The sequence below is a fragment of the Piliocolobus tephrosceles genome, chromosome 7 (genome assembly GCF_002776525.5).
Source record: "Piliocolobus tephrosceles isolate RC106 chromosome 7, ASM277652v3, whole genome shotgun sequence".
In the NCBI taxonomy this organism is placed as follows: Eukaryota; Metazoa; Chordata; class Mammalia; order Primates; family Cercopithecidae; genus Piliocolobus; species Piliocolobus tephrosceles.
This window is the reverse complement of record NC_045440.1, coordinates 108,984,950-108,996,986: the sequence shown is the minus strand read 5'-3', so window position 1 is coordinate 108,996,986 and position 12,037 is coordinate 108,984,950. Positions and strand designations below refer to the sequence as shown.

General features: G+C 35.7%; 1 protein-coding gene across 2 annotated transcripts in view; it reads right to left on the bottom strand.

Moving 5' to 3' along the window:
• Window positions 1–12,037, bottom strand: part of ZFPM2 (zinc finger protein, FOG family member 2) — a 385,277-nt gene that overhangs the window by 227,829 nt on the left and 145,411 nt on the right. For both annotated transcript variants that reach the window (XM_023223327.1, XM_023223330.1), the window contains one exon: window positions 6,615–6,733. In XM_023223327.1, the coding sequence (XP_023079095.1) occupies window positions 6,615–6,733 (119 nt within the window). The remainder of the gene's footprint in view (window positions 1–6,614; window positions 6,734–12,037) is intronic.

Genomic DNA, 12,037 nt, shown 5'->3' with positions numbered 1-12,037 from the left:
CAAGGTTAGATTTTTTTATTTAAATGTCATTTGTAAATTAGTAGCTGAAGCTTTGCAAGTGGATAAGCTCCCTGAGGCACTGGGAACAGAGGGAGAAGAGAAGAAAGGCCAGAAGTGTTTTGGGAAACACTCACAGTTAAATTAAAAAGAGCCAAGACCCAGAGAGATATGAGAAACAGGGAAGTATGGTAGTCCTGAGCCCAGATTAAAATGAATATTAAGAAGGAAGATATCATTCACAATGTCAACATCAATGAAATCTGAGGCTGAACAAAAAGTCATGCCTCAGCAAAATTATAAATTATGCCATTGAGATGGGAAAGATGGAGAATATAGGTGGAGTCAGTGAGAATGTTCCTGATAAGTAAATTCAGTTCGATTAGGTTTTTATTTTAAATTGTATTTATTGAATACCAATTATGTGCCAGTAACAGAGGTCCAAAATTGGATAATAAAGGTTACATAATTCTATGTCCTCTATAATCTCAATAATAATTTGGATATTGCTTTCACATTTATTTCATTATCACATCTTAGAGGCTGTCTTAGTATGGATTCCCCAGAGGCTTACCCTGAGACTGATTCCAGTACAAGTAGTTTACTGGGAAGTTGATCCCAGAAAATCCCAGTAAGGTTGTGGCCAAGTAAGCAGGAAAGGGAAGAGGTTCACAAAATGTTCACTATCAAGGCAATCAGCGCTCAATTCCACTGCCAAATTCTAATAAACAACATAGAACACATCTTGTATCCTAACCAAGAGGAAGGGAAGCGGAGGTGTTAGTCCACCAACCTTGTGTCCATCATTGGTTGAGGATAACCTTTGGGAATAGGAAATCTCCAGCACTTCCAGTTTTCCCAGTTTACAGGGAGTTTGCTCTTAAGGCTGGAAAAAAGTGCTCAGGTAGAAAAGTCACAGGTGTGCCCACTGGGCAGCCTTTGCCTATAGAGGTGAATGCTGGAGACATGGGTAGAGATATATTTGCTGCAGGATAGGTACAGTACGAACCTTGAAGACTAGCAATGATTAAGATCAAAGATGAATACTGGAAAAGATAAAACTGCAAAGGGAGAAATGGAGGCAATTAATAATTCTAATTATGAGCAGGTAGATCAGGGACTTCTAGTTTTTTCCTTAATCACACTTCTAGAAAGATGACTATCTTAAAACTTTTAAGATGCAATTTGATACATGCATTATTTCATTATTAGGTCAACAAAATATCTATAGTGCCCTTTATATGTATATTTTACTTTTTAAAAAAATTCAGTATCACAAATACCCTGTGGGAAAATAATACAAGGTTTTGTTGTGATTGAACAGAATAAAATGAGATTTCTCTATCAAATTTCATTTGTTGAATTTAACAGGTTGTGATGAGTTTACTACTATGTTGTAAGTCATCTGGGGCTTTCTATTTAATTAACTATGTATGTTGTATGACTCCAGTAGTTGACTGAATCCAATCAGAATAGTTAGCTATCAACAGCTGATATATTTAAAAGCAAGAGAGGGCAAATGCCATTTAAATTTCAGACACCCAACCTTCCAAGTAATCACTGTTGCTTGATACTTACTAAGCACTACCACATGCTAGCACAGCTGAGATTTAGTTTATTGCAAGGATCTTTGTCCTTGGGAGAATATAAGGAAAAACTTCAAAGGTACGACATACAAATACAGACGTTCTAAAACCACATCCAAACCAGATATTGATCAGAACTTAAGGTAATTTTTAAAATTTCTTCCTTGTAGTTAGTCCTTTGATTTTTTTTCAATGAATAAAATTGCAAAACTTTCAAAAACACCAAGTTTGTGCTACCATGATAGCATTTAATATAAGTTATTTCTGAGATATGAGGTGAGATGCTGGAAAGAATGCTGGGCTCCCTCACTGGTAACAATTTTTTCATAAGTATAAGGTCATACCTCAAAACACTGAAACTTGCAAGGTAGTGCAGACCTTTGGAGCCTGTGATGGTTCATTTTAATTGCCAACTCACAGGGTGTTTCTGAATGAAATTAACATTTAAATCAGTGAACTCTGAATAAAAAAGACTGACCTCCAAAATGTGAGTGGGTCTCACCCAATCAACTGAAAGCCTGAAGAGACCAAAAAGACTGGCTTCCCTATAGGCGAGGAAATATCCCAAAGACCGTTATCGAACTTTAACTGCACCACTGGCTCTCCCGGGTCTCTCTGACTGAATACTGCAGATTTTGTACTTCCCAACCATCGTAACTGGACAAGCCAATTCCTTGTAATAAATCTCTGTCTATACACCTACATATCCTGTTGTTCTGTTTCTCTCGAGAATCCTAAGACAGAGACCTTGGCAGTCAAATTTAGGGATGTAAAATCCCCAAACACCAAGGTTTATAGTGTTACTTGTTTAATTTAAAGAGTGCTTTTTGCTTTAAAGTTGAAAGATTTCAATGGGTTCACTTCCACAGATTACTGACTAGTAATAGTAGTTGAAATTTGTGGATAACTCACATATGCTATCCCATTTAGTCCAAAATTCCTGTAAGCTAGGCATTATTATTATCATATCACAGAAAACATTTCTAAGACTGGAGCATGGGTTATGGAATCAGACCAAGTTGACCTTAGGCTAGTTATTTAACTTCCCAAAGTAGCAGTTTACGCCTCTGTAAGAAAGGAGATAAATATTATCTTCTCTTGCACTTGTGTAAGAAGTAAATATGCTATAAAACATGTAAAGCACTTTGACCAGTATCTGGCCCAATGAAAGTATTTACTATGCTGCTGTTGCTATTATAAAACTTTTGAAACACGAAGTATCTACCAAGATAATAAGGTATGGACAAAAGATACTCTATTTCTATGTTCAGTGTATTACATAATTCTAAGAACAACTTTTTGTCAAACCAATTTGTTTGGTGTTTCTGTGTTTTTAAAAATGTTCTATATACATCTAAATGCCTGGTCTGCAAAGTCTTCCTGCAGAAGGTGGCATATTGCTAATGTACTTGAAGATGGGGACTTGAAAGATATAAAAAGGATTTGACATCTGGCATGGCGACTCAATTAATTACTGTGTTGGATTAATTAGTGAGCCGAATCTCCCGAGCCAACACCATGAGTCTGAGCAGAGTAACATTACATCAGTTGGCGAATAAGCAATTTAAGAGAGTGCATTAATCCAAATTTGATTCAAGGTTGGGTAGGGAAGGGGTAGACTCTATATTTTATTATAAGGAATATTTATGATATCAAATACATATTATAGTACTGTCCAAATTATGAAGAGGTAACAAAACTCCAGACGTCTTTGAATTAACTTTTAACTGCTCAAGTAATCTAATTACATAACAAATATTTTGCCCATCAGGGGAAAAAAAGGTATATTTCTAATTTTTGCATATTTCCTCCCAGAGATTTTTATAAATTTATGATTCATGTTAAGAAATCATCAACAATTCTATCATGCTCAAATTATGTTACAGATGTTATACTGAGAAGGCAGTGTGGCAGAGTCTTTAAAAAAGGAGACTCTGGAATCAGAAGTGAGAATTTTTATTTTCTTATCTGTAAAATATGATTTATGATAGAACCAAATTCACAGGTTTTTTGGAGGATTAAATGAGCTAATCTATTTCCATTTTCCAGTCATATATGTTAACCAATTTGATGTACAGTAGTAACAGTAGTAGGAATAATAATACTAGTAGTATTTAATGATATAAACTCAGAAGTAAATTTTGGAAGAGGATGTTATTTCAAAAGAAAAACATTTGAAAATATGTTTTAGTCAGGCAACTAAATTTTAAAATCAGGAAAAATGCTGTATTTTAACTAAATAAAATAATTTGATAATTAAACCCTAAGACAAAAGTAGAAAACTGAAGTATTAAAATTGTTTTCTAAATAATCACCCATTACCCAATTGTTGATAATCTAAAGAGTATTCATATGTTTTAAATAGTATCAAAAATTCTGAAAATTTCATATATATAAACTCCTTTTAAAAAATTAAATATGGCATAAAATAGCTTTACAGTGATACAGAACTATTAAAACAGCAAAATGACATCAACTGTCTAAAAATCAGAAATTATTTCAATGAAAATTCAAACTTTCTCAGATAGGTTTATTTTCCATCCATCATGAATTAGCATATGGTAAAAATGTCATAAAACTACCATTCTGTATACATACAGAGAGTAATAGCAAGATTAATAAAAAATAGCATTGTAGTAAATATATTCTTTTAATATAGTAAACTGAAAAAGGTTCATCTCGCACATCAACTATAGCTGATACAGTGTAGGTACACTTTTGAAGAAATATCATTCAAATGATTAAAGGTTGCATTGGTATCTGATACACTGTGATAAATAAGATAAACATGATATAGCTTACAACGTTTAGTAAGCAACGCTAGAAGACAAACAGAAACTCCCAGATAAAATAAGTTCAGAATAGCATTTAATTTAACCTTTGATGTGTAGGCGATTCTTCCCTTGCCTTTCTTAACATTCATTAGCTTGAGACATGGACATAGTTAATATTGCTCTCTGAAAGGAATCAATAGAAGAATCTGTTAATACAACTCAACCAACTGAGGCCTGCATTTTGTGGCTATATCACAAATCTCTTTTGAAGTAGCTGCACGGGTCCACCTAGAACAAATTGCCCAGATTATTAAACATTTGGTCTGGACTATAAAGTCAACTTGTTTGGTCCCTAAATATATGTGAAAACCCCTACTTCATCCTTTTATGGATAAATACATGAATTTATAAAGTAATAAATATCCCCCTGGGATCTCACGCACACTTTAAAAGTTTGGTAACACAAATATTTCCTATTTATTCTAATCATTACTTTTAGTTGAACCAACAACCTCTGTCACATCCACATGGCACTGAATAAGCAGAGATCCACACGTATCAATTTCTTTCATGTAATAACTTGAAGAAGGGATTTCCTTCATGCAATAAATCCGCACTCTGGGAGTTTTTACGTCCCCTTAGCATAGATAGAGTCCTTTAAAAGTCACAAGACTCTTCCTACATAAATGGCATTTAGAGAGAAGGACTTTCAGTGGAATAAATACTTATAAAATTTCTAGATTCTCTAAGGAATATGAAACATTTTTCTTCCCAGATTTCCTCACCTGTATTATCACTTATTATAAGACAGGTTTTCAGCTATTGTTTTTCTTTTATCCCATGTGGTAGGCAGAATAGCTCCTTGCAAAGATGTTTACATCCTGACCTCTAGAACTTGCGAACATTCCTTTGCATGGCAAAGAGAAATTAAGGAAGCAAATAGAATGGAGAGTGTTAATCAGCTGACCTTAAAAAAGAGAAATTAGCTTAGATGACCCAGGCGGACAGTGTAATCATAAGTGTCCTTAAATGTGTAAGAGGGAAGCAAAAGAGTCAGAGATGGAATGTGGACATGAGAAAGACTCCATCAGATGCTGGTGGCTTTGAAGATGGAAGTGGGGCTAAGAGGGAAGGGCCATTGGCCGCTCTCAGAAACTGGAAAAGGAAGAAAACAGATCCTCCCATAAAGCATCCGAAAAGGAGCTCAGCCCTGCAGACACCTTGATTTTAGTCCAGTGACACCCAATTTGAATTTCTGACTTCCATAACTGCAAGATAGTAAGTTTATATTGTTTTAAGGCACAAAGTTTGTGGTGAGTTGCTGAGGCAGGAATAGCAAACTAATATATCCAATTTAGAAATAAAGTTTAAATGCAACCAAACTACCTACCTTTCCATTACATTTATTTATTTATTAATTATTTTGAGACAGAGTCTTGCTCTGTCACCCAGGCTGGAATGCAATGGCACTATCTCAGATGACTGCAGACTCTGCCTTCTGGGTTCAAGTGATTCTCCTGCCTCAGCCTCCCAAGTAGCTGGGACTACAGGCACCTGCCACCATGTCTGGCTAATTTATTTGTGGGTATTTTTAGTAAAGATGGGGTTTTGCCAGGTTTGGCCAAGCTGGTCTCGAACTCCTGACCTCAAGTGACCCACCCATCTCAGCCTCCCAAAGTGCTGGGATTATAGGCGTGAGCCACTGTGCCCAGTCTCCGTCACTTTTAAAACATCTAATTAATCAATAATCCACAAATCACACCGAGAGATAGACTTTCTGTTCTCAGAACTTTTACAAAAAAAACTGAACAACAAAAGTTATAATGCCGATCATTCATCCTTGCTTTTAAAGGTACAAACAGTATTAACCAAGGAAAAACAAAATTGTTTATTTCTTGTTCTTCATGTAAACCTGTAATGGATGACAATTTGTGTCATCTGAAAAATAAAGGCAATTTTATATATTATTAAATGTGAACAGTCTTAGTCTGGCTAAGCAGATAAAGCAATAACCTTATATATTACCTTACTAGCCACAATTTAATATGAGTAACCTGTTTCTGTATAAATTCTGCATATATTACTGTCAGACACAAACCACTTGAAAAGTATCCAAGTTTTGCCGTCCATGAAACAGCAAAAACAAATGATTATTTTTAGTGATTTCATCGGAAAGCAAGCAGAGATAATTTCTGGGCTATGACAAAATATTAACCATTGATGACAAAATATTAACCATCTCGGAATATCCACATACCACAGAATTATTATTCAAGTCCATCTTCCCAGGAAACGGCCCCCAGGTTGTTCCCACCGGAAGTTGCTGTCGACTCTGAATTTTTCGTTCCCCATCTTTCTGAAACACCTCCAGCTCTCCTGCAGACAATGAAACAGAAGTGTTCAGAATACTTTCACTTGTACTTTAACAGCAGCCACCTCTTTTTGTGTGTTCGCTTTACGCACATGATATTCTCAGGATTCATACAAAGAGAATTAATTACGCTTGTCTGAAAAACAACTCATCTTATCCTAAGAGGAAAATAGAAGTTGTCCTTACAATTGTATTCAAATTTAGTTCAATTTCTTCCTTTCACCTTTTCACACGCATCATCTACTGAAGTCAATTCTTTTTAGTTAAGTCTTTTAGAACCAGAAACAATAACACTCCCTTAGAAAGCACTGATCTAATGCCAAAACAGATAGACAAGAAACAGTAGGCCAATCATTTTGCGTTAAAATTCTTGTATTTATTCAAGACTCTCGAACAACAATATCTGGAGAGTTTTTTAAGTACTTGGTAATTTTCTGAAATTACTACCAGTTTCAATAGGTAATATGGCTATGTGTACAACATATAGCAAGGCATATTTTTCAAATAAAAAATGTTTAGATGAAGTTTTTACTTGTTTTTCTGTATTTGGTGTACTGAATAGAATTCTACTGTACCAAAAGAGTTTGAACAACAACACTTTAGAAATAAGCAGTTTTGGAAGGTCTTCTTCCTTTCACTTACTCCAGAGTAATATTTTGGAATCTATAAAGGGAAATAGGAAGTAAAGACAGTATACACACTTGCATAAAGTAGGAAGTCATTAAATGCTTGCTTAAGAAATAAGCGAATGGAATAATATACAAATAAATAAAAGAGGGCCTCAATATGTAGAAAAAAAAAAAAAAAAAGCCAATAGGTTAAATGCTGTTTAGGATAGGTAGAAAAAAAGGAATCACAATCAGGACTTGTAGCCTCTCTTTGAAATAATTAAATCTAGGATATTTATTCCCCAAAGAGTATTACCATGCCATATCACCATACTGAAATGTTTATATTTTAAAGATTTTATCTCAGTAACCTAAATTCGTTGTTTTTATTTTCAGCCTGATTAACAGCAGACATGAGAATGGGAAGGAATGAAACAGGAATAAATATTAGGTTGGTGCAAAACTATGGCAAAAACCACCATTACTTTTGCATCAATTTTAATGTCAATGAAAATCCATATAGAATAGAGAGCTGAGAAAAATAGAATAGAATATATTCAGTACTTATATTTTCTTTTTCTTTTCTTTTCTTTTTTTTTTTGTGAGACAGAGTTTTGCTCTTGTTGCCCAGGTTGCCTCTTGTGTTCAAGGGATTCTCCTGCCTCAGCCTCCCAGGTAGCTGAGATTACAGTCAAGCACCACCAGGTCCGGCTAATTTCACATTTTTAGTAGAGATGGAGTTTCGTCATGTTGGTCAGGTTGGTCTCGAACTCCTGACCTCAGGTGATCCACCCTCCTCGGCTTCCCAAAGTGCTGGAATTACAGGCGTGAGCCACTGCACCTGGCCTAGTAATTACATTTTCTAAATGCTATATGTCATGACAAGTAACATATGAAATTGTTGCCTTAATCTGGCTTTAGCTTCTTTCCAAGTTAGTAGCTATCTTTAAATAAACAGATTCAATCTTGAGGTTTTTTTTTTTTTAAAGAAACACTGTCAACCTGAGTTCAATTCTATCTCTTCTTTACTTCTCTATTTAGTGTCACCTCCTTTTAATAGTTTAAATACCAGACATTATTTTTCATGTTTTCATTATTGCTTATCCTGAAAACCAAAACTAAAGTATATAAACTACAATCAGCTAAAATATTTCGGTAATGGTTAAATTGTGTCCATGGTAAAATTTAAATTTATCTATATCTGAGCAATAAAGATGCAATGTTCATAAAAATTTCATGTTCCCAGTCAAAAATTTAAATTCAAGGCCAACACTTCCATTCGCCCTTCTTCTCACACTCTCTTTCTTTACCACTTGAAAAATACACTGAAAATGGAAGAACACATTACATTATGACAAACAAACATTCTCCAACGGTTTAAATTCTGGTATATCAATAGCTAATGATGATCAGCAGTGAGGAAAATGAGCCCAGAAAGATTCAATAAGTCTGAACATCTGAAAAATATAAATAGAATACGTATAGGAAATAACATATTAACACCTAAGTACTAGATCCTGATGCTTACTCAGTGTTCAGAAACTATGGAAAGACAATAATTTGTTTTCTGTATACAGAATAACAAATCCATGTATGAGATTTTCCTCTGAAAATGTTTTTCATCTTTGTGCAATCTTTTTGAGTGATGCATTGGAATCAGAGACCCTTTATAGAAACACCCTCAGAGATAGAGCACAAAGATAACAATCTAATCTGATGTTAGAGAGGAACCAGTGGGACAACACGACTCAATATATGCATATTCACATTCTTTATTGAAATATTTAGGATAATTTTCTTATTTGAAAATAAACTTTAATTTCTATTGGCTAGGGGTTCTCAGTATTTTTTTCAACCATACGTATTTACACTTAAAACAGTTTATTTACAATTTACCATTTAAAATAAAATACATTTCAATCTCTCAACTAAATGCAAGTTAAAAAATCTTCTTTTCTACATAAAAATATACCCAAATAATTTACTTCTTTTTACACACTAAAAAACCAGTCATGTCACATTTAAGTGATACCAGAGGAATCATGAGAATCTTTGAAAACCCTTTAAAAAAGTAATTCATCCTCTCTTTCTGCCACTGACATATTTCATTTGAAAAGGGTTCAGACTCAGTCAAACGGTGACTCCTTATCTATACCTGTGGATTTACAAGCAGCTCTGTCTTTTAATGGATTAAGAACTACAAACTTGGGGCAGATCATAAAGTGATATCCAAATGTCTCCAAAATTTCTGAAGTGTCTTTGATTATCCATTAAAATTTTAAGCAGACCAAAAATACTTTTACAAGCTCTTAAAGATGGCCACAACAGAAAGTCCAGTAACTGTTCAAATTACCAAGTCAATCTTTTCAACTTTACTAGACAAGCAAGAATACCCCAGTCTCCTTTCTTGCTTGCCAACAAGTTATTTCAGGGTTTAGGAAAAACCTTTCTGATGCTGAAATAGTTAAATAAAAATATTCATTTATTCACAATAGCATTTCTAAAAACTGCAAGCATAGTGCAAATAATTATCATGTATATTCTACCAAAGTTACATAGCTTAATGATAGCAAAAGAAATAAAACATTGTGTAAAGGGAAGTTATATTTAACTTACATATTGCTTAAGAGTACGATATTTTATTTTTTTCCAAAAATTAATAGGTGTCATGAAATAAAGGAAAGATTACTACACTAAAAGTAAGAAGATTAATTTTTACACCTATTCTGTTCAATAACCAGCTGAAAGGCCTCAAATAAGTTATATCTTTTCTGAGTCTTTGCTTTGTCATTGTTAAAAGAGTGGTTTGCACTCACTCACAACTCGCTAAGGTGTTTTTCAACACTGACAGTCCATGATAGCAATTTTCCTTCCTAGATATAATATATTATGAGAAGTGGAAGGGCACTGGGCTGGTAGGCCAGAGACTTAGGTCCTCAAACCATTTTATCAAAAGATGGATGTTTAAGTTGAAAAGATTAGATATTCTGAAATAAGATGGAAAAGCTCCAATTCTTATTTGATTTGTTTATTTATTCCTTTATGCCTCATTCATTTGTTTATTCATTCATTTATTCTATAAACATTTATTGGGTATCTACTAAGTATCAGACAGTGTGTTAGGCCAAAGAATAAAGCAACAAACAAAACAAGCCTGAACCTGGATGAATTCCATGAAATAAAATCCATGTGGCTTGGGAAGTAAAAGTCATAGAACTTAGTGACTGTTTAGATTTTAGGACTTAGGGCAGAGAGAATCCTAGAATGTTAGGCAAGTATCTCACTTAGGTACATGAGCCAACGGCCATGTTCCTGCTGAGATAGAAGAACACAGAAAGAAAAACAAGAATTAAGAGTAAAATAAGGAGTTACAGTTTGGTAATGTTGATATTGAAGTAGCTATAAAGAAGGCAATAGGTGACCAGGTGCCGTGGCTCACGCCTGTAATCCCAACACTTTGGGAAGCCGAGATGGGCGGATCAGGAGGTCAGGAGATTGACACCATCCTGGCTAACATGGTGAAACCTGAAGTGCCAGCTACTCGGGAGGCTGAGGCAGCAGAATAGTGTGAACCCAGGAGGCGGAGCTTGCAGTGAGCCGAGATAGCGCCACTGCACTCCAGCCTGGGGGACTGAGCAAGACTCTGTCTCAAAAAAAAAACAAAAACAAAAAAAAGAAGGCAATAGGTGATTTTAGGTAGGCAAGTATAGGCCTGGGACCCAGAAGCAAGGTCTTAACTAGAAGCAAGGTCTTGGCATTTATTCAGAAATTTAAAAACCACCTTGTGGCTGGGCGCGGTGGCTCAAGCCTGTAATCCCAGCACTTTGGGAGGCCGAGACGGGCGGATCATGAGGTCAGGAGATCGAGACCATCCTGGCGAACACGGTGAAACCCCGTCTCTACTAAAAAATACAAAAAACTAGCCGGGCGAGGTGGCAGGCGCCTGTAGTCCCAGCTACTCGGGAGGCTGAGGCAGAAGAATGGCGAGAACCCGGGAGGCGGAGCTTGCAGTGAGCTGAGATCCGGCCACTGCACTCCAGCCTGGGTGACAGAGCAAGACTCCGTCTCAAAAAAAAAAAAAAAAAAACCACCTTGTATATGGTAATACAAGCCATAGGATTAAAGAGTATATCATGATAAATAAGAAGACCTAGGACAGAATTCTAAAGACCTTCAAAGCATAGTGATGAAGGAATAGGCATAGAAACTTTAGGAGAACTGGCAAGAAACATAGAAAAGAAATTGGATATAGTACCATAGACACCAAGGGGTTGATTGAGAATTTGAAGGAGAGGGGAATCAATCAAGGAATCTGAAAATTTATCTAAGTAAGAAAAGAACTGGAGGCCAGGCATGGTGGCTCATGCCTGTAATACTAGCACTTTGGGAGGCCGAGGTGATTGGATCACCAGCTTGAGACCAGCTTGGTCAACATGGTGAAACCTCATCTGTATTAAAACTGCAAATATTAGCTGGGCGTGGTGGTGCATGTCTGCAATCCCAGCTACTCGGGAGGCTGAGGCAAAAGAACTGCTTGAATATGGGAGGCAGAGGTTGCAGTGAGCCAAGATCGCGCCACTGCACTCCAGCCTGGGTGACAGAGCAAGACTCTGTCAAAGGAAGAAAGAGGAAGGAAGGAAGGAAGGAAGGAAGGAAGGAAGGAAGGAAGGAAGGAAGGAAGGAAGGAAGGAAGGAAGGAAG